Raw genomic sequence first — 22,798 nt, 5'->3', positions numbered from 1 at the left:
TGGCGCAGCATTTGGATAAGGGCAAAAATCTCTGGGGAAGGGGTGATGTAGATTTTTATTAGGTTAGTAGCACTATTAGGTAAGTGTGTTGTACTATAGCTTTTGTATAGAATTGTAAAGCTCATGCGTAAAGGTGATGTACCTTTTCGATAAGGGTAGTAAAACTCTAGAGAAAAAGGTAATGTAGCCACTTAATAAGGGTGAAAATACTCTACAGTAATGGTGATGCAACGTCTCGGGTGATGCTATTCTTCGATAAGGTTAGGGGATTAAAGTTCTGGAGTAAGGGTGATAGAAATTTTGGATAAAGGTATTAAAGCTCTGAAGTAAGGGTGATAGAAATTTTGTATAAAGGTATTAAAGCTTTGGAGTAAGGGTGACAGAAATTATGGATAAGGGGATTAAAGATCTGGAGTAAGGGTGATAGAAATTTTGGATAAAGGTATTAAAGCTCTGGAGTAAGGGTGATAGAAATTTTGGATAAAGGTATTAAAGCTCTGGAGTAAGGGTGATAGAAATTTTGGATAAAGGTATTAAAGCTCTGGAGTAAGGGTGATAGAAATTTTGGATAAAGGTATTAAAGCTCTGGAGTAAGGGTGATAGAAATTTTGGATAGACATTAAAGCTCTGGGGTAAGGATTGTGTGCTATTTGGATAAAGTTAGGTGTGTTGGACTGTGGCTTTTGGTTCAGATAGTAAGGTTGATAACCAAGGATAATGGCCAAGGGTAATGCAGCCATTGGATAATGTTAAAAAAATCTGTACAGTAAAGGTAATGAAACTTTTGGATGTGGTTAGTAAAACTCCGGGGGGTAAGGGTTGTCTAGATTTTGTATAGAGTAGTTAAGCTGTACATGAGATTGATGGAGCTCTTAGATAGGGGTGCTATACATCAGGAAGAAGAGAAATTAAAGACAAAAGTTTGAGAAATAGGTGATAAAACTTACTGCTCAGGATCCTGTATGTCTGAGACAACGGCGATGAAGCTGTTGTATGAGGATCAAGTAATGTAGGGTACATATAGTAGACAACTACATGGTAATCATGGGGTGGGTGATGAGCCGTTGGGTTAAGGGATAACAGTTCTTAAAGAAGGAACGTAAGGGACAATCTATACTTGCTATGCAGGGGATTTATTTACTGGTGGCTTGCAGGACAGGCGAGATGCCGTTATCTGTTATTCATGCCCTTTCTCATCCTTTTGGTACTTCTGTAGGGATCTCAAGGTTTCCAAGGACTGGCAGGAGAGCCTGGTGAACCCGGTCAGACTGTAAGTTCCTCTTAATAATGACATTTTCACATTATGTAGTTAGTAAAGAATGTTCCCATTAACATCACATCATTTTTGTATTTTTAGGGTCCCTTAGGCTCTAGAGGCCCCGGTGGCCCCCCTGGAAAACCCGGTGAAGATGTAAGTACTAAGGCCGAAGCTGTGAGATGCCAAGTTATTACATATTACTATTTACTTGTGTTGACTAAAACCATACTTTGCTTGGCACTTTTAGGGTCACGCTGGCAAATCTGGAAGACCTGGCGAGAGAGGCATAGTCGGTCCTCAGGTATGAGATCATGTGTTTGTGGTTTCGTCTTCTGTGTGCGTGCTAGATATTTAGCCTTATGATTTACTGGATCAAGGGCTTCCTGAAGAGTATCCTCAACCAAAACTGAAATTTCAGATTGACTTGCAAAGTTTTAGGGGAGTAATATTCGTCCATAACTATCTTGGCCATCAGAGTTGGCTTTGTGGAACTCACCATGTATCCACCCATCATACATGATGAACCATTAAATAGTCCATTTGTACTTCTGAATTGAGCCAGTATGGGAAATATGGTGGAGCTTTTCCGAGCTCTGAAAGTGCTCATTAGATTCAACCCTCCGATCCAGATATTCATGAAAACGCTAAGCTTAAAATAAAATGTCTAGGCGATTGAAAAAAGATTTGTGCCACATGCTCTTGTCGATCTCAGTTTGTATATCCTATAATGTGCCCATTATAATCTTTTAGGGTGCCCGTGGCTTTCCTGGAACTCCTGGACTCCCTGGATTCAAAGGCATTAGAGTAAGTATCATTCTTATTTTATGGTGGCCACACAAGTCTACATGACTGATCTCTCTTCCATTATAACGCATGATGGTGGAGCGCTATGGTCAAAAGATTTGATGGGGGACCTCCTCCACATTTTTGGAGGAGTGGGAAAAAAAGTCCTGTAATAATGGTGGTGATATATTTTGATATGACATTTCTGATACATAGTACTATATGATATCACTGACCTATGACGTTGGCCACGTTGGTGCTGGTGTAGGTAGCACCAAGGTCTCCCATAGATATTAGACTTAGGTCGACCAAATCCATTAATGTTGACCATATAATGTTTATGATGGGACCTCCCTGTTCTCACCAAGGGTCTTGGGAGAGAAGCGAGACCATGTTGAATTTTTACACCCTCTTATTTTCAGAGGGAATAGCCATCAGCAGAAGTGATTGGCAGTAATTTGGCACAATTTTGGGGCTTATGTATTGGGGGTTTGGTGGGATCGCTGTTGGCCGGTCGTGATCACAAGCTGACATCAGGATAAACTTTTTGTGCTGACCAGTCTCTTCAAATTGTATTGACCACGGGACGTTGCCCGATTTGCCCTCACCATAACTTGTTCCATGCTCCAGGCTACAATCCAGCAATTAATTGGGTGTGATGTTTTTGACTTTACAGACAGATAAATTGACCCTTTTTGATTTATTTCAGGGACACACTGGCAGCGATGGACAGAAGGGAGTTTCTGGTGCCTCTGGTGTCAAGGTATCTATTCTCATGATCAACAAGACGCCCGGCCTTACATTTAATAGCCATCTCTACCCAAATATGAAGTTATATATGTAGTGGGAAGAGTATATTTTATGACATGTGAAGTAGATGTAAACTAGTAAGAGGGACGGTGACCTGCTGCATTAAAAAGGTAAAGAAAAAGGGGTGTAAACAATTATATAATAAGGGTGTTATTCATTAAAGGTGGAATTATTGTTAAATGACATTTCGACATTTACAAAATAAATAGTTACCCATAGTTAATCTGGTTAGGCTGCAGTCTTGAATGACATTGTGTGAGGAGCTGTATAACCTAATTTATATAATTGTACAGGATTAGCAAAATAATGGCTGCCTTAAAAATAAGCGCCACCTCCTTTTACAGGTTTGGTCTGGTATTGCAGCTTAACTCTAATCACTTTGGTATTGCAGTTCATCTCTGTATTTGGATGAAAACAGATTTATTTTAATAAAAATGTTCCCTAAGGTGCTTTAAGAATCAGCTGTCACTCCAGGAAGGCAGGAAGTGATGTCACAGGAACAGATAGTATGGGGGAGGGACCTGACTACGACTACACTAAACTCACATCAGTACTGGTTATTAAATTTTATGTTTATATTTACTTTTCCCTATAGGGTGAGAATGGTGCTAACGGTGAAAATGGATCTCCAGGTCAGGCTGTAAGTATTACATTTTTTACTTTCACATAGTTTTTGCTATTATTATTATTTTTATATTATTATTATTTTCTGTTACTATTTGCTATTATTATTACAATTATTTGCTATTATATTTCACTTTTTTCAATTTTTCACTAATTTTGGTTCATTTCAATTCATATTTTTATATCACTATATTGATATTATTATTAGCATATTTTATTGAGATACTGTATTATGATGCTATTTTCTTGACTATTATTATTTTATATTTTTTCTCATTACTATATTGATTGTATTAAATTTTATTATTAGTTTAGTTTTTTGCTACATTGTTATAATATTATTACGTTTTTTACATTTTATATTTAGTCTATACTTTTTACTACTTATTTTAATTATGTAACCGTTTTGGTTATACTTAGTAATATACTAATAACCTAGTAATGTCTGATTATATCATGTCTAATAATATGATAATTCTATATTGTTTTTTCTTCACATTTTACTTTGCATATTAGATCACATTTTATATAATAACGTGGGTTTTTTTCTGTGTCATATTAAAGGGTTCTCGCGGTCTCCCTGGTGAGAGAGGTCGTATTGGAGCCTCTGGCCCTGCTGTAAGTAAATTAATACCTAGTCAGCGATAACTGAAATAATCATCTTAAATCGTAGTAATTAATAACACAAGATGATAGAGAAATATTGTAAAATATTAGCATAAGTCCTATTATTATTAATAATCGTCTTCTATAAAAGCATTAAATTTCAAGACCAGATTTTACGACTTTATGTCAGAGATATATCAACATTTGGCGACCCAAGGGAGTGTTTGCTCCTCCCCCTGATCCCTGCCTTGCCTCCTCCCCTTAAAGTTTAAGTCCGCCCCCAAGGAAAGCCCATTTTTGGGCAGCGTTTACATAAACCCAGCCTCTTTTGCCAAAATTTTCTATGATTGTTTTTTGAAAATATGGGAAAAGTCCCAAACAACCCAGATCTGTTAGTAACGATAGATCAGCTGGCATCATATTAATATAAGATAACATTTGTTAGTACCAGTGGCATTTAACCCTTGATGGTAGGAACTCCTTTGTAACACGTCATGGATGAGGCTTCAATCCATACACACAATTTGCTACTTTCCTTAAAGTCTTACTACTCTTTTTTTGACAGGGTGCCCGTGGAAGTGACGGTAGCGGTGGCCCAGTCGGACCCGCTGTAAGTATGACATGTATTTATAATGTCTTGGCTGATGAGTAATAGTGGAGAAATGTTACATTATGTGTGGGGTTTTAGGGTTACGCTCTAATATAAAAAATATATGTATCAATATACAGCAAAAATAAATAAAAAATTGCAAAAATTGCAATCGAGTTAGAATGAATGAATAAGCAATAAAACGGGCTAATATGTTTTATTTCTACTAGTTATTAGGCGAGGACTTGATGGATTCTTCTCTAATATATGACTTTTTTCTGATTTTTAACTGTCTCACCTCTTTCAGGGCCCAATTGGTTCAGGCGGCTCCCCTGGTCTTCCTGGTGCCCCTGGTGCTAAAGTAAGTTGGGTATTTGGTGAAGTCTGCAAATATTTTTAAGGGGGATCTTGGAGCAACTTTATAATTTTCTTGTAATTTTCTAATAGGGTGAAATAGGATCTTCTGGTAACACTGGCGCAATTGGTGCTGCTGGAGGGAGAGGTGAACCCGGACCTCCTGGTGCTGTTGGCCCTGCTGGACCACCTGTAAGCGCTTGCTTCTTTGTACATGCGACAGATAGCATGTATGGGTGAGCACATCATTATTAATGAAATTTTATTAATTTTTAGGGCAACCCTGGTAACAATGGTGTCAACGGAGCAAAGGGTGCATCTGTAAGTATATATCTGGATTGTATTGGTTAAAGGGGTTGACCATGGGTTGTGGGTCTTCTTACAACTTAGCCCTGTAGGACTTTTGCTTTTATATTTAAGGTTCCCAACTTAGGGTCTTAACAGTAAGGAGCCACTATTGATTCCCATATTAGTGGACAAAAAATAAACAGGAGCAGGATGAAGGGATTATGATATGACGAAATGCAAATATTAACATGCTTTTGTTTCATTTCAGGGTCTTCCTGGTGTAGCTGGTGCTCCTGGTCTGCCTGGTGGTCGTGGTGTCCCTGGACCACCTGGACCTTCTGGACCTGCTGGAGCAAGAGGTCTTGTTGTAAGTGGCAGAATGTACATATTGCCAGATAGTGCAATTCGTCTGTGTTCTTTCACTATACTCATGTTAATTCTTTTGTCATAGGGAGATCCTGGTGTTGCTGGTTCTAAAGGAGATACCGGAGCAAAGGGTGAACCTGTAAGTAGCAGCAATCTCATTAGGGTCTACTGTAGTAAATTGTTGACCAAGTATAATAATTACATTCCCAATCGGATCTGGAAATTTTTGTATAAATCCCTTTAGCTTTTTCTTTCTAGTTATCACAGTTTGTATTTTAATGCAGGGTACTTCTGGTCCTTCTGGTCCTGCCGGTCCTTCTGGAGAGGAAGGAAAGAGAGGACCCAATGGTGAGGCTGGATCTTCTGGTCCCTCTGGAAATGCTGGAATTAGAGTAAGTATGATCTGCAATTAATAATTATTAAGAATTAATAAATTTCCCAAAATATTAGAATCCAAATGTGACATCTGGATTTTTTCATAGTTAATTGACGTTACATAGACGACATCCTTTTTTGTGTAATACATATATATCATTATACTTATCCAGATTACTTTCGATACTCAGAGATAAACTTATAATACACACAAATTTTTCCAATAAAGCAGTCTGAGTCATCCGGATGATCAAAATACTTACTGTGAGAATGGTCAGAACTACAGAATATCACACTAGGAAGAGCCTCTAAAGGTGTCCATACACATAAGATGAAAGTTGACCAAACCCACTGTGTAAAGGATTGTGTAAAGGATTGTTACTTTTGCCTGAAACAAAGAACTGGGCATGCTAATTTTTCAACACGCCCAATTCTTTCTTTCTACAGGAGATTAGCTGGGACAGAAAAAAAAGTTTAGATGAAGCTTTTCCCCCTCTCCCAACTAACATTGAAATTTGTGAGGAAATGTGGTTGGCTGAATTAGCGTTAAGCTGCCGGTTATAGCGAAAACTTGTATAGTCTTGCACTTTTCAAATGTCATACAAAATCTAACTTGTGTTATATTTATTTTAGGGTGTTCCCGGCACCCGTGGTCTGCCTGGACCTGATGGTAGAGCTGGTGGCATTGTAAGTTAACTTCAAGGTTCTGTCCAATTGTTGACCATTTCGATTTATTCAAAACTACCGTAGGTTAATCCATACTTTTTACTTTATTTAGGGCCCAGCTGGTAATCGTGGTGCTTCTGGTCCTCCTGGAGTAAGAGGTCCCAATGGAGATGCTGGACGCCCTGGAGAACCCGGTCTTGTTGGAGCAAGAGTAAGTTAATCTCTTCTCAATCTATAAACCTGTCGTACGTGTTCCATGGGAAGTTTTTTTCCAAAATTGTAATAAAATTATTTTAGGTGGTATGTACGTACTAATTGATAATCTTATTGTTTTAGGGTCTTCCTGGTTTCTCGGGAAGCACTGGTCCTGCTGGCAAAGAAGGTCTTGCTGTAAGTTTAGTACTATTTTAGTTTATTTCATTTAGTCTCTCATACAGCCCCATCATATTCCACAGAACATTACAGACATCATCATCTCTGTCCACCATTGGGGCTCACAACATATATTCCTTATCAGTATCTCTTTGGACTGTGGGAGGAAACCCCCTTAAACACAGGAAGAACATACAACTTTCGGCAGATGTCGTCGTTGATGGTCAGATTAAAGACCTTATATTCTGGAGGATAATATATAGATACCCCTCAATCCTAGATCTTAGGAGAGAAACACCTTGGCTATTTTTGTACCATAGTCTACAATGTGTTTCAGCTCAATTAAGATTTTGTTAAAGGGGTTGTCAAGGGTTAGAAAAAGATGACTGCTTTGCTCCAAAGATAAACCAGACATAACCAATGGATAGTTGTGGTGCAATATTTTTCTCATCCTGGACAAGCCCTCTAAGTAAGGGTGTCTCTCAGTGGGTTTTTATTGGTTAATGGTTTTGCTGCTTGGTCAAGTGTAGTGGGGTAACTGTAGGTGGAGGCTGCATCTTGTAGAGTACATCACCCTCAAAAACAGGATGACATTTGATATTATTGCACCTGCGCTTTATTTTGCACTTACCTGTTTGTCTTATGTTTAAGGGTCCCCAAGGTATTGAAGGCCGCTCTGGTGCTTCTGGTCCCGCTGGTCCCAGAGGTGAACCTGGTAGCATTGGATTCCCTGGACCCAAAGGTCCAAATGTGAGTATTTTACTGAAATATAATCTTAAGTGTAATTGAGAGAGTAAATTAATTAAAAATAAACATACCTGACATTAATGGCGGTGTCTTCTCCTCCCAGGGTGAGCCCGGAAAGAACGGAGAAAAAGGAAACCAAGGCCTCGCTGGAAACAGAGTAAGTACAATATCTAAAGTGATTTCAAATACATTGTATTTAGACCGAAAACTAGAGTTCTAGAAGAGATAATGTAGACTTTAGTTCCGATTAGTAGACACTACATCTCGGTAAAAACATTTTTGATTTAAAATATAATTAGCTGGTGACAAAAGAGACACTTGCTAGTTATCGTTGGTGCAATGTAGATTATAGCTACTATAGACCTCAAGTCACGATTTTTGATAATGACAGTAAAATTCAGTGAATGTTTTTCGATTTCCTTAATGTCAATGTATTTGTTTTTAGGGAGCCCCAGGTCCCGATGGAAACAATGGTGCCCAAGGTCCCGCAGGTCTTGGTGTAAGTTGAATTTTTTAACACCTTTTTTTGCACCCTCCTTTAAAGAACATAAAACAAAACTTCTTTCCGGAGAAAGAGCTAAGATAACTCATATTTCCTATATTTGGTCTTCAGGGTGGTCAAGGAGAAAAGGGTGAACAAGGTCCATCTGGTGCCGCAGGTTTTCAGGTAAACAATTCTCACTATTATCCTAATACAATATGAAGAATAGTTTCTCGATCTACGTGTACAATTATTAACCATTGTTCATTCTGTAATGATAGGGTCTGCCAGGTCCCGGTGGTCCTCCAGGAGAAGTTGGCAAACCCGGTGAAAGAGTAAGTTGCCAATTAATATAAATTTGCAGTCGTCTAGTAGACACCAATTATGGGTTTGGTGGTAACATCTTGCCCATTTGTTACCTTATTCAGATATTTATTATTATTTCCCATATTCCATAGAAGTGTCCAAAGATCCAGGACCTCAATGGATGTCACTAATCTAAGCCCCCTTTTTACAAAAGCTAGGGCTAATTTCATAGGAAGCCAATTATCCTACCAATTTTTGGGGGAATTTGGGAAAAACTGTAGAAAACCAAAGCAAACATGATGGGAACCTGCATATTCCATGTTGCAGATGTTGGATTTAGAATCATCGAGTCACCAAATGACTTCAGAAGAGTTTTCTGATATGACATAGTTTTCTCCATGACCAATAGTATGTTCACTATGGGTTGCAGACTCTTGGAGAAAGAATTTCTTTTTGTGTCTCCAATGCATTCTACAAGAAAGCCCCTCTTTATCAGACTGACTTAATCTGAGAGAGACTTGATTGTCAATATCTGTCCGATGTTAACTAATATTTTTATAATTTTTTCTAGGGTGCCCCTGGTGATTTTGGCCCTGCTGGTGTTGCTGGTACAAGAGTGAGTATTACATTAAATTAATCTGGTCTCCTTCCACCATCTTTCTCCATCGTGTATCCCTGTGAAAAAACTTCTTCATGTTCCATAATGCTAGTCCTATTATTGCTCTTTAGGGCGAGCGTGGTAGCCCTGGTGAGAGTGGAGCCGCTGGTCCACTTGGAGCTCTCGGAACCCGTGGACCTACTGGTGCCCCCGGAACTGATGGAAACAAAGTAATTTTTTTTTCTATTAATATTTATAAATAGTGAATTTCTTAAATGCAACTTTTTGGAGGACAGAAGTATAGTAATACACAAACATCTCTCAATCATGAGAATGGTCCATGATGAAAAATGATCATTATCTATAGCCATATAGAGAGCATTTGTACTTATGGGATGGAGCCAAATTAGGATTATATAATTAGTTCTTGCTTTGTTGATACGATCAATTTTATGATATGCATTGGTAAAGTTGTGTCTGTAATCATAGATTATGGCTGTGTTAGCCATCTGCAACCATAGTGTTTGAAGTAAGTGAAATTATTACAGTGGTCACCATAGGTGGTCAGTGATCAAATTATATTTATCACAAATTTCCCTAGTGGCAAAAAAATTATTTACCCAAATATCATTATGGCATCTACTGTAGATTTTTTATGGTTTAGCGAAGTTACATTGACGACGTTTTTCTTTGTCTGATATAGATGTATCTCTATACTTATCAGGAATACCTTGGATGTATGCTTATAGATATAATACACTATTATGTTTGAAAGAAATAGTTATTAATAAAGGGAAAATTAAAAATTGTGATAGGCCCAGGTCAGGGATAAGTGCATGCAAAGGGGTTGAGAAAACATCAAATAAAAGGTCAAGTGTCATGCTCTGACCATGATGGGTTCAATACTAGTAGTAACACAGTAGTTTTACATTTTATAATTAATTCTACATTGTAATGATGTATCTCATCTAGGGAGAACCTGGTGCTGCTGGTCTGAATGGAGCTCTTGGACCCCAAGGCCCTGCTGGAATCCCAGGAGAGAGAGGTACCGCTGGAGTCCCAGGAGGCAAGGGTGAAAAGGTAATGTGCCAAAACAAAAAACTTTATAAGAATAACACCAAGAATTTGGAGTAATGCTATATTGATATTGGCCCATTCCACAGATCCAAATATGGACCATGACTGGTGAAAATACTCAATATGACTTTTTGATCCACAGGGAGATGCTGGCAATGCTGGAGACTATGGTAGCCCTGGAAGAGATGGTGCTCGTGTGAGTACACTGTAATATTTTGTTTTAGTTCTCCAAACTCTATTCTTTCTAGAATATATCCCTTCCCAACCCCTTACCGCTTCCCAAATATATTGTATATATTCCTACAATGCAATATGTACTATTTTCTGACTCTACAGTAGCATGCTAGCATATGCACCTCATCACAGCTCTGCGCTAATATGTGCTGCACCTAAATGTACAATATCTGACCCATACCCAACTCTATACTAATACACCCCTAACTCTATATCTGAAGGGTGCCCAAACCCAATTCTACACTCATATGTACCCAACTCTCAATATCTGAAGGGTACCCAAACCCAATTCTACACTCATATCCAACCTTCAATTTCTGATATGCTCTCATACCCAACTCTAAACTACTACATACCCAACTCTCAATATCTGATATGTACCCAAGCCCAACTCTACACTCATATGTACCCACATACACCCAATTCTACACATTTCCATTATTAATATCTGATATGTACCCAAACCCAAATCTACACTCATATGTACCCAACTCTCAATCTATGATATGTACCCATCTACGGTATATTAATACATGCCCAACTTTCAATATCTGATGTGTACCAATACCCAATTCTACACTAATACATACCCAACTCTCAATATTTGATATGTACCCATACCCAATATGTACCCATAACCGACTCTACACTAATACATACCCAACTCTCAATATCTGATCTACTGTAGAGTAGACTTTACCCCTTTCCAACGCTACGCTATCTTATTTGCATCCCATCACAGGTTTTCAACCACTGATGTTCACTTTCCTGTCCCCACACTATGTAATATGTACCCATCCCTGTATATGTACCCTAATATGTACAACTCCACGTCATGTTAATTGCATCCCGTCAGCACTTTATGTGGTCTCATATGTGCCTTATTCCAATTTTACTACCGTACACTAATCATCAGGTTTGGGTCACAAGTGGAGAAGCATTTCTGAGGCATAACAGTATAACACGTCCTAGACCTCTCAGCTGGGAACTTCTTTCCTAAGAGACTTCCATGTAATAGAAAAGTCCATCTACATATGGGAGAGCTGTGACAACCCACCTGCAATTTGCGTGGATTGTTTTTTGCAATAATAGTTGTCGTACGCCGGTTTCTGGTTAGCCATAATGGACACCATGAACACCAGAAATGAGGATTCAAATATGACTTTTTCCTATTTTCTATCTATTTCTGATCCATCACTCTGATATTGTTTTTTTATTTTGCTCTGTATAGGGTCCCGCTGGTGCTGCTGGTGCCCCCGGTCCAGCTGGAGGTCCCGGTGACAGGGTAAGCATGTAATCCGGGTGCCATATAAGAATCCATTCCACTATAATTCTACACTACAATTATCCTCTATCGTGGCTTTAATATTTGGTTTCTTTTTTTTTTATATAGGGTGAATCTGGACCTGCCGGTTCTTCTGGTAATGCTGGTCCCCGTGGTACTCCTGTAAGTGATATCCAATATAATAAATTGATTTACATACCCCAAGAATAGAAAAAAAGCAAACTGATCATTTTTCTTCTTTTACTCCATCCAGGGTGAACGTGGTGAAGCTGGTCCCGCTGGTCCTACTGGTTTTGCTGGACCTCCTGTAAGTAACTGGACTTTTTAAAGTGCCATGCAATGATTTCAACTCTAGTCTCCTTAATTACAATGGACAGTTATATTGTCTGCATTATATTCCCTAGGGTGCTGCTGGTCATGCTGGAGTTAAAGGAGAGAGAGGTCCTAAGGGAATCAAAGGAGAACTTGGTTCTCCTGGCCAACTCGGTCCCGCTGGTGCAGTTGGACCTGCTGTAAGTAACACACTCTTTAAGCATTGGGGGATGGTACAGTTCGGAGCAATATAATAGGTTATAGACCATGTGAATATACGGTTACCTCGGCTAGACCGCTTTCCCGAACCATAGTGGCTTGGTGACCCAAGAGAGATTAATTAAAATCTTTTTTGTCTTTTGCTCAGGGTCCCAATGGAGCTGCTGGATCCCCTGGTGCTCGTGGTGATGCAGGTCCTTCTGTAAGTCAACGGTGTGAATACCATAACATTAGGATTACCGTGAACTTTTTGAAGAAAATCACTAACTATACATCACATATCCCAATTATAGGGTGCAACTGGGTTCCCTGGCCCTGCTGGAAGAGTCGGTACTCCCGGACCCGCTGTAAGTGCACCGGCAATTTCTTTTCCATTGGCAATTTAAATTTAATTGGCAATTAATTTGATAATTGCTCATTACCATGCATTTTACAAAGAAAATCTATAACATTGCACCATTGGTTGGTTCTAAGAGAAGAACGTTACTCTTGAGGAGTCCCAACACAACATAAAAGGTTTATGGGCTTTCCATATTTATTCGCCAATTCTAAAAACAATAAAATGATCAGCCCATAGCACCCTTTTAATGAAAGGTTAAAAAAAAAAAAGTTGAAATATAGAAAAGTACAATTTTACCAAAATTTGCAACTCAACATCCTTCATTCCAAGACTGTGATGCATTCACAATGACACATCTATCGTCCCATTACCGAGTAGAATATACTCGGGAGTTTCGTTCAATAATATTTCACACTATATCTATAGATAAGATGATTTTTCCCCCTTGTAGGGTGTCGTTGGCCCTTCTGGCGCAACTGGTTTCGCTGGCAAAGATGGTCCAAGAGGTCCACGTGGTGACAGTGGCCCAGTTGGTCGCCCTGGTGAGAATGGTCATCTTGGCCCTCAAGGTCTGGCTGGAGATAAAGGTCCTTCTGGAGAACCCGGTCCCGCTGTAAGTATAAATTATAAATTAAAAAAACAAAAACACTTTACAATGATAAAAAAAAGTGTAAAAAACACCTAAAGGCTCAGGTTGTCAAGAATATTATTGATGATGATTTCAGGTCTTCATCAATTTTTTTTTTTTTTTTTTACACATGAAATACATATTTACTTTTCATATCATTTTCTAAACAGATAAAAATACTATTTTTTTTTATCCGTGCAGATTTTTCTTTTTTTTAGGTTTTACTACATATAGAGCCCAATTCATTATTACATTTACGCCTATTTTATTTTTGCCCAGTTTTTCCCATTTTAAGGCTTTTTTTTTAATCTAAACTATAAAGTCTTCAAGTTTGTTTTTTTTGTAGTTTTTTCTCTATTCGCCCATATGGGCATTGGGTTTTTGTAATCCAGTTGCATTATTTGCAATTTTTTAATTGGTTGCATTCTTGTGCAAATGTGCTCCAATTCCTGCTTGGAGTGAGTAATTTATTTATAAATTTTGCATATTTGCATGCAAAATATTAGAGTTGCATGCCAAATTTTAACGGATAATGCGACTTTTTTTACTTTAGCTTTTTATTATTTGCAATTTTTTTTATGCATCCCCAAATTTTTGCGCAAAACGTGTTCTAATTTCTGTCTAATTTTTTTTTTTTTGCATATTTGCATGCAAATGTTTTTTCACCCTAAAAAGGGTAAAAATAAAGAGCATTTTTTTATTTTCATGCACCATTTTTTATGCTTTGGTGGTAAAAAAAAAAAAAAGGCATCGAATGCTAGACACAGAAAGAAAAGTGACTTTCAGAAAAATACACAAAAAGATGAATCGCGGACAATTTTGTTTAATCTTCAATGCTTTCTGCTCTTAAGAAGTGACCTGTGAGGTTTTACAGTATCCATTGCTCATGTACTATGAAACTATGAGTTTTTCCTCTTCTTTCCCGTGACCATAGGGTGCACCTGGTACTGCTGGTCCCTCTGGTGTTCTTGGTGATCGCGGTACTGTTGGTCTTCCTGGTACAAGAGGAGAGCGCGGTCTTCCTGGCGGATCTGGTTCCAATGTAAGTCCCGAAAATTGAAGTAATATAATATAGTAAATAAAAAGTAGTGGATAATCTCGATAGTAATTGAAAAAAAAAAAACGTAAGTGACCATATGAAGATATAAAAATAGCTGGCCCTTAAATACAATGCAGTAAAAAGGCCGAAAACAGATCTAATAAAGAACATCACTCTGCACTGGCTTCCTGGTGGGCTTGTGAAGCCACACAGCAGCCAAACAGAGTTTGTAGAACTGTAGAATAAAGTATGGAGGAGAGTTAAAACAACAGCTCAAGGTTCTGGTGTGATGTGAAATTAATTTTAGGCTATAATTAATTCCAGTAGATAATATACAAGGCTTTAAGAAAGTCTTCAATGATACATTTATTGTTTTTTTTTTTCCTGTATAGGGCGAGTCTGGTCCTTCTGGTCTTGCTGGTTCTGCAGGTTCTCGTGGTTCTCCTGGTAATGTTGGATCCCCTGGTCCCGTTGGCCATGCTGGTGAAGCCGGTCGTGATGTGAGTATCTTAATATTTTTTAATTTTATTTAGGGATGTCCATCATTTTATTATATCAGATGATGGATTAGTCAGATGCGGTCAACTAATCAATTGTAGAGGTTCACGACAATTTCCCATCTCATTCTTATCGAAGCTGTAACAAAACAACTTCAAATATGCGTCCAAAAATTATCCCACAGCTGTGATCCATTTTAACATCCCTCTTCCTATAAAGATCCTTAAGACCCAAATCCAACCTGTCCTGAAATCCAAAACATAGGTGGTGCTCTCTTTGTATAGTAATTTCTCAAAAACTAAACATCTCTATGTTATTCTAGGGCCACCCCGGTAACGATGGACCTCCCGGCCGCGATGGTCTTCCCGGCGCCAAGGTAAGCTTGGACTATTTTTTTCTCTCTATGATGTAGAATATTAATTTATTTCTGTTGAGCAACTTCTTTAACAAATAAATGTGTTTTTGTTTTAGGGAGAACGTGGTTATCCTGGTAATACTGGTCCCGCTGGTCTTGCTGGTGCTCCCGGGTCCATCGGTTCTACTGGTCCTGCTGGTAAATCTGGAAACCGCGGTGAATCTGTAAGTTGAAACTTGAACTTCCACTTTTAGGATAGATATATTAAATGGGGATATACAATATTTACAAAGCATTATTACAACTTTCCGATGTATCAATATGATGGATGATTAGTGCCGCCATATGGTGAATCTGTGCAGATGGGTATTTTCCCCTCCTATGTGTCTAGCAAGTCATACCGCCATAATGGAGCAATATGAAACATGCCACAAATTTTTTCCTCCCAGATTTTGAATAGTTACATAGTTACATAGTTATTAAGGTTGAAGGAAGACTGTAAGTCCATCTAGTTCAACCCATAGCCTAACCTACCATGCCCTAACATGTTGATCCAGAGGAAGGCAAAAAAAAAACATGTGGCAAAGAGTAAGCTCCACCATGGGGAAAAAAATTCCTTCCCGACTCCACATACGGCAATCAGACTAGTTCCCTGGATCAACGCCTTATCAAGGAATCTAGTGTATATACCCTGTAACATTATACTTTTCAAGAAAGGCATCCAGTCCCCTCTTAAATGTAAGTAATGAATCACTAATTACAGCATCATACGGCAGAGAGTTCCATAGTCTCACTGCTCTTACAGTAAAGAATCCGCATCTGTTATTATGCTTAAACCTTCTTTCCTCCAGACGCAGAGGATGCCCCCTTGTCCCTGTCTCAGGTCTATGATTAAAAAGATCATCAGAAATCGTCAGTGAGAAAAAAAATACCATGTGCTCTTGTATGGAATAGGAGTCTCCGAAACTGGTCACAAATCTGTAATACGGTCACTTTTTAGCTTAACTGTATCCTGCACTATAAGTTCAGAAAAAAGATTTGCAGTACCCTGGCTCCAGTGGTCAACAAACCAGAGCCCTGCAAAGCTCTTCTGAATCTGCCCGCATCCTCGGTACCTCTTCTGATTTGTAGGTCCAACACAACTTCACCCCAGGCTGAATAATAAAAAAAAAAGGCACCAGAGATGCTAGCAGATAGGAAGAGACTCACAGGGCTCTGGTCTGGCAGCCATGGGCTACCAACGTGGTCCTGGCATCAGGATCCTGCAAATAATTTTGGCGATTTCTGTTAAGTAATTAATTCATCTTTAGTCCTAATTAAAAATCTACAATTTTGTGTTTACAGCTCCTATGCTGACCTATGTGTCTCTATAGTAACAGACTACAAATAAACCCTGTGTAGTCAGATCTTTTGTTTCCATCTGGAATGTTTCATAGTCAGTTCTTCTTGCTTGGTTCCTACTCGTTCTACCAATTACTTTTGTACTATTATTATTATGTGGCACATATTGTAATATAATTGTTAAATGGTTTGCAAATCTGTTTCTTTATTTTAGGGTCCATCTGGTTCTTCTGGTTCAGTCGGTCCTGCTGGTGCAAGAGGCCCTGCTGTATGTATAATTTTTATCTAATTATTCTAGAAATATTATAACTTTTTATTGGCACTTTATCGGCTTCAAAACCTTGGTGCCCAAACCGAGAATCAGAAATTATTATTAAATATATTAAGGGATTTTGGGGTTAATAAATGGGATCTACTACCACTAGCTCCAACAGAGAGTAGCTAAAAAAATCAACTATCTCTCTTTGAGATCCAAACAGCCCAAGTCTTACATAGAAATAGCCAGATTTCAATGGGCGCCATACTGTATTTCCACTGTGGGGGTGCTATAGAAATATTGAACACTTGGTATCAGGTCCTCCTTTAGATTGATGAGGATCCCAACAGTAAGACATCATCTGCTTCGTTTATTGCTTGGGAAATCTTCAAATCTTTTTCCAAGTGGACAGCTATTTCCCATCTCACACGTCTATTACATAATCACATGGTATGGGACCCGCTCTCAAGAATGGGACCCTGAATGTGGGGTTGGCACTGAAAGCACAGCTCTCTCCATTCTCTTCTATGGGGGTTCTACATATTGTTGAGCAATGCTTGAGGCAAAAGTGCATTTAGACTGGGCCAATCTCGGCCCGTTAACGAGGAGCACTGAGTGACTATACAGAGCCGTTTCCTTTACTGGCTTTTTTACACAGTCCAATAAAAACTGATGGTAACGTTAGTTCTTGACCAACATTATTTCTTTTTATTAGGGTCCTCAAGGTCCTCGTGGTGACAAGGGAGAAGGTGGTGAGAGAGGAGGCAGAGGTCTTGATGGTCGCAAAGGACATAACGGTCTACAAGGTCTTCCCGGCCCCCATGTGAGTAACGCGTGTACTATAAATGATGCCATTTTCAACCATCCTTGGATCTGTATGTTAAGTCTAATATTTCTCTTTACCATCGCCATCAGGGTACTCCAGGAGAGACAGGTCCCGCAGGCTCTATGGGTCCAGTTGGCCCTCGTGTATGTAAATTTTAATTAAATTCAACCTAATTGATAATCCAAATTATTCGGTTTTTTAAATTGCTAATATTAATTTTTCTGTGTATGGGGGTATTTTAGGGTCCCGCTGGTCCATCAGGTCCTCCAGGCAAAGAGGGTCGTTCTGGACATGCTGGTTCCATTGGTCCCGTTGGTCCCCGTGGTCCACCCGGTTATGCCGGTCCCATGGTAAGTAGTTTAATTTAATTTTTCTGTCTCAAAAAAAGTCACACTTATGAAGTTCTGGAATAAGATGACCCTGTGAACTTCAAGTCTTTGGACAAACTAATCAGACGTATAGTTTGCATATTGCTATTTTAAAGCCTTTGCTAATGATTACTTTTAACGTTACAAAGGGTCCTCCTGGTCTCCCTGGTCCTCCTGGTCACGCTGGTCCATCTGGTGGTGGATATGAACATGACGGAGGTGAATTCTACAGAGCTGACCAGCCTATTCGCAGACCCAAGGATTATGAAGTGGATGCTACTTTGAAATCTCTGAACAACCAGATCGAAACCATTCTAATGCCAGAAGGCTCAAGAAAGAACCCAGCCCGTACCTGCCGTGACTTAAGACTCAGCCACTCCGACTGGACTAGCGGTATGTACAAACATAAGAGAGTGCCTGGCAGACTTTTCATTTGTAGTTTTTTTGTTTTTTTTTATCTTGGCCACTTCAGTATCTTGTTTGCACAACCAATGCTCCACCTATGTCTGGTAGTTAAAAGGGTTTTCTCATCAACAAAATGTATCCACCACCATCAGGATAGGTGATGAATCCACTGTATGGTCAAGGGTCCCGTGATCAGACTTTGGGAACTGGCGCGCATGCGTAACCAAGGCCCACAATAGTGAATGAATTGCTGGTCAATCATGTGCATTACTGCTCTGTTCACGTTTTCGATACAGGACTCGTGTTTTCAGGATTGGTGGGGATACATACCATTGGTCAGACCTCCACTAATAATCCATTTATCAACTACCCAATGTAAAGGGGTTTTATCCTTCTAGAATCAGTGGTACTTCTCCTTAGATTCTTGGCTTTCTACTCGAAACTAACCCACACATAGAAACAATATAAGGTGCATTCCAAAACAATTAATGACCTCTGATGTTTTCCTACTTTACAGGATTCTACTGGATTGACCCCAACCAAGGCTGCTCTTCTGATGCTATCAGAGTATTCTGTGACTTCTCCAGTGGTGAGACTTGCATCCACGCAAACCCAGACAGCATCCCACAGAAGAACTGGTACATCAACAAATCCAACAAGAAGCACGTCTGGTTCGGTGAAACCATCAATGGTGGCACACAGGTGACTAATGCCAGCAACGTTTGGCCCAATCCCAGACCAAAGGGCTACTTTTATAGAAAATGGACCTTGGGCAAAAAGTAATGCAACCTAAATAAAATTACCATATAGTGCCAAGACAACTGCTATGTACAGCCCAAAATATTTTCCCATATACCCTATGAGAGTGAATGTGAATTGTGGATGTGTTATGTTCACTCAGGGTGATTCCATTTTAAAGTGGTATATGCCTTTATGTCCAGACCGGTGGAGGTTTGAGTTTTGGGACCTACACCAATCCTCTTCTAAGTTTCCTCTCCCTGGTAGCACTTCTTGGCAAATAGAAACTGGAACTAGCCCCATTTAATGGATGCGGTCCTTCATACTAAGGAACAACGAAGGTCCTAAAGGTGAGAGCATGGGGCTGCTTTGTCGAGAAGCTCCATGCAAGTGAATTGGGTTGGCTGAAGTACTCTGCACTGCCAGATGTTTGGGAGCGCTGCTATGTAGGGAGAACTTAGAAGAGGTCACCGGGCTGTACCAGCATGGCACGTCTTTCATTCTCAAGATTGGAGTGTTTCCAGAAGTCGGATCAACCATAAAGTTATGGCACAAACATAGTCCATCAATTTATAAGACACAATTAATTACTGTCTTTGTATAATGCATGAATGTAGGAATTTTTATACTTACGTGCAAATGTATTTCCTTACCTCGTTAGTTTGAATACAACGATGAAGGTGTCACTCCCAAGGATATGGCCACTCAACTCGCCTTCATGCGTCTGCTGGCAAACCATGCCTCCCAGAACATCACCTACCACTGCAAGAACAGCATTGCCTACATGGATGGACAGACCGGCAACCTGAAAAAGGCAGTCATTCTGCAAGGATCCAACGACGTCGAACTCAGAGCAGAGGGCAACAGCAGATTCACTTTCAGCGTTCTTGAAGACGGTTGCACGGTAAGTCCAGAGAGCAGAGTCGGAAAACACAGTTCTTGTTAGTCTCCATTGTGGCACTACACCCTTCCATGATGGAACCATAACAATAACACAATAACATTGTGGAGCCTACTAGTCAGGGGCTGTTGGCAGGCAGTAGGACGTTTGCAAGGCTCTAATCCGCAAGCTACAGACTACCCATGTTGCTACTGGACCAGGATCCTACAAATCTAATTCCTCAACTCTAGTCACCATCCATTTTAGGGAAAAATAATAAAACTACTTTCTCGAATTTTAAGATTTTGACACATTACAGTTTTGTACAATTTTCAAAATCTGCGACTTGACCATGCATAAGAGGCCACCTCCTGGAGAGGCTGGGGACACAAGACAAAAAATAGAAAGCGGGGCATTCAGATTGAGCAGACATCCACTTGAGACACCATAACTGTTTAGCTTGACCACCATTGCCATCTAATGTCTATGATCTTCAGAGTTGAACACTCAACAGAGTAAATAATTCATATAAAAAAAAAAGCTTTCCCAAAGTAGATTACAGTGAAGGCTGACACTTTATTGGAGAAGCCAATTTTTTTTTAACAAGGGCACCTACTAATTAATTGTATCCTTCTATTACAGACACGTAATGGAGATTGGGGCAAGACAGTCATCGAATACAGAACAAACAAACCATCGCGCTTACCCATCCTGGACATTGCACCTTTGGACATTGGTGGTGCCGACCAAGAGTTCGGAATAGACATTGGTCCAGTCTGTTTCAAATAAATGAACAATGTTTTTTTTAAAACAAAACTAACTTAAGACGCGTTCTCTCTCTTCGCCCCTTTTCTATAAGCTGACACCTTCTAATTCTAGGTCGTTATTTTTTTTTTTTTTACAACATCTACCTGGGTAAATTTTGGGCAAGAGAAGAAATTTTCTTTTTTTATTTTAAAAAAAAGGAGCATCGTGCAAAGAAAATCTGAAACGTACCAAAAGAGGATACGGAAGTCTTTCACTATCGTAACATCAAGTGAAATTTAAAAACAGAATGTCAGCTTTTGTAACATAAAAAAAAATTTCAAAAAATCGAAATAAAAAACGTGAAAGCTTGCATCTTTGTGGCCTGTCAATATCTACCACAGAGGAAGTTTAAAGCTGTGGCTTCCAATAGGTTTTAGCTACCTCATACCTAATGTTCATGGCTCCAGATGGGTATCCAAAAAGTGGTGCTAGAAGGAAGCGGTCGTACCGAGGTGCTAATTATGGTACTTGAACCACTGAAACGGTGCTAATAAACATTAACATCCATTTTTCTGTACCAAATTGTATTGTGTTTTTTTTTCGGAGGGAGGGGAAATCGCTCCATGAAAACAAGGAGAAAGTGTGAAGAGTCTTCACAAACTGATAAATCAGATGGTCCCTAAATTGGGCTTTTGGTGGTGCTATTGTTTCTTGTTTTGTATATGTGTGACGTGTGAAAAATAAAGCATGTCCAATGTCCGTGACCAAAGAGGCTGGGGACAGTTACTTGCTGATAAAAGCTTCCGGTGTTTGCTTTGCAAGTTTATAAATGGAGGAGAGTTAAGAATTTAGTGTGGATATGCAACCCATAAAAATGTTTGGGTTTTTTGGTTATATTTCCATATACCGTATATCATGTTGGACTATACTAGAAAACAAAGTCAAGTGTATTTTGCAAGTGTTTTATTTTCCTGCAGTGCCCCCAAAGGAGAAAGTATTACACAGTAGTGGCTTCAGTCTGACTAATAAATGAAGGTCACGAAGAGGAAATAATCCCAATAATAAGAGAATTTCACAATGGGCTATCCTACAAAATAATCACATTAACCAAAAATATATAAGAGCAGATCAGCCTGGGTTCTCGTTATTCTTCTGATTAGTGATGGTTCCAGGGTGCAACAGTTAACGACTGGTATCAGAGAGAATTTAAGATTCCGGATTCAGTGCTGAATGTGGCATCCAAGAGGTTAGAGGAAAGCGAGGGTCTCCCATTGATGGTTTGACATTGCGGTCAGGGTCCTAACAATAGCCACCATTTCTACTATGTACATTGGAATATTAGTATGATACTGACAGGCATGACGCATCTGAAGCAAAGAGAGGGGCCAAGCCTAAAGACATGTCGTTTGCAACCCTCCAAGAGGCGACTTGTAGAAAGTGATTCAAAGAACGTAAGAAAGAGAAAATCCGACTGACGAAGAAGCCATCTTCTTTATTCACGTGCGTGCGATAAAACTTCACGTTTAAAATAGTGCCAACATCGATCTGACATTGGGAACTACACGTTTCGGGGTGTTGCAGCATCCTTAATCATGATGAAAGTGATCCAAAAGAAAGGGTCAACTTCATTGAGCGCTGCTTCAAAGCCCCAAAGGTTGCGCACACGTTAGATAGAAGGCAACAGTAATGGTAGCTTTGTTATCCACGATCTTGATAAAAACCTCAATCTGAGGCTGAAACATATTGTGGAGCACGATCAGTCCTTGTGTGTATTATCTGGGGCACCAGAGAGATTAGTACACAAATAGTCAGTATCTTCTATGGACCAAAATCAAGGTGGAATTGCCCCAGCACCAAAATAAAATTGGTGACCCATCTCTATGCCACAGTTTTAGCCCTTGGTCTTGCTCCTTTTTTATTGCTAATATTTAAGGGGTTGTCCGTGCAGCCCCACCGATCAGCTGTCATTTCCATTGTGATGAAGACTGAAACTAGGAAGAACAGACCATAGGCGAAGAGGATAAGTG

The 22,798-nt window shown here is 39.4% G+C and overlaps 1 protein-coding gene across 1 annotated transcript in view; it reads left to right on the top strand.

The window, feature by feature from the left end:
- The window catches only part of COL1A2 (collagen type I alpha 2 chain), a 28,019-nt gene extending 6,878 nt beyond the window's left edge, over positions 1–21,141 (top strand). The window contains exons 6-50 of the mRNA XM_077268165.1: positions 1,217–1,270; positions 1,358–1,411; positions 1,506–1,559; positions 2,009–2,062; positions 2,751–2,804; positions 3,447–3,491; positions 4,040–4,093; positions 4,647–4,691; positions 4,978–5,031; positions 5,118–5,216; positions 5,301–5,345; positions 5,581–5,679; positions 5,764–5,817; positions 5,963–6,070; positions 6,687–6,740; positions 6,832–6,930; positions 7,056–7,109; positions 7,743–7,841; positions 7,942–7,995; positions 8,284–8,337; positions 8,452–8,505; positions 8,601–8,654; positions 9,197–9,241; positions 9,355–9,453; positions 10,196–10,303; positions 10,443–10,496; positions 11,766–11,819; positions 11,928–11,981; positions 12,073–12,126; positions 12,224–12,331; positions 12,499–12,552; positions 12,644–12,697; positions 13,142–13,303; positions 14,253–14,360; positions 14,750–14,857; positions 15,178–15,231; positions 15,327–15,434; positions 16,766–16,819; positions 17,523–17,630; positions 17,723–17,776; positions 17,876–17,983; positions 18,151–18,394; positions 18,924–19,108; positions 19,806–20,048; positions 20,667–21,141. Coding sequence (XP_077124280.1) covers positions 1,217–1,270; positions 1,358–1,411; positions 1,506–1,559; positions 2,009–2,062; positions 2,751–2,804; positions 3,447–3,491; positions 4,040–4,093; positions 4,647–4,691; positions 4,978–5,031; positions 5,118–5,216; positions 5,301–5,345; positions 5,581–5,679; positions 5,764–5,817; positions 5,963–6,070; positions 6,687–6,740; positions 6,832–6,930; positions 7,056–7,109; positions 7,743–7,841; positions 7,942–7,995; positions 8,284–8,337; positions 8,452–8,505; positions 8,601–8,654; positions 9,197–9,241; positions 9,355–9,453; positions 10,196–10,303; positions 10,443–10,496; positions 11,766–11,819; positions 11,928–11,981; positions 12,073–12,126; positions 12,224–12,331; positions 12,499–12,552; positions 12,644–12,697; positions 13,142–13,303; positions 14,253–14,360; positions 14,750–14,857; positions 15,178–15,231; positions 15,327–15,434; positions 16,766–16,819; positions 17,523–17,630; positions 17,723–17,776; positions 17,876–17,983; positions 18,151–18,394; positions 18,924–19,108; positions 19,806–20,048; positions 20,667–20,813 — 3,762 coding nt within the window. The 3' untranslated portion in view covers positions 20,814–21,141. The remainder of the gene's footprint in view (positions 1–1,216; positions 1,271–1,357; positions 1,412–1,505; positions 1,560–2,008; positions 2,063–2,750; positions 2,805–3,446; positions 3,492–4,039; positions 4,094–4,646; positions 4,692–4,977; positions 5,032–5,117; positions 5,217–5,300; positions 5,346–5,580; positions 5,680–5,763; positions 5,818–5,962; positions 6,071–6,686; positions 6,741–6,831; positions 6,931–7,055; positions 7,110–7,742; positions 7,842–7,941; positions 7,996–8,283; positions 8,338–8,451; positions 8,506–8,600; positions 8,655–9,196; positions 9,242–9,354; positions 9,454–10,195; positions 10,304–10,442; positions 10,497–11,765; positions 11,820–11,927; positions 11,982–12,072; positions 12,127–12,223; positions 12,332–12,498; positions 12,553–12,643; positions 12,698–13,141; positions 13,304–14,252; positions 14,361–14,749; positions 14,858–15,177; positions 15,232–15,326; positions 15,435–16,765; positions 16,820–17,522; positions 17,631–17,722; positions 17,777–17,875; positions 17,984–18,150; positions 18,395–18,923; positions 19,109–19,805; positions 20,049–20,666) is intronic.
- Positions 21,142–22,798: the final 1,657 nt, after the last annotated feature.

Source organism: Ranitomeya variabilis, chromosome 6, assembly GCF_051348905.1.
Source record: "Ranitomeya variabilis isolate aRanVar5 chromosome 6, aRanVar5.hap1, whole genome shotgun sequence".
Taxonomy (NCBI): Eukaryota; Metazoa; Chordata; class Amphibia; order Anura; family Dendrobatidae; genus Ranitomeya; species Ranitomeya variabilis.
Note: the sequence above shows the minus strand (reverse complement) of the source record. Positions and strands in the feature narration are given on the sequence as shown.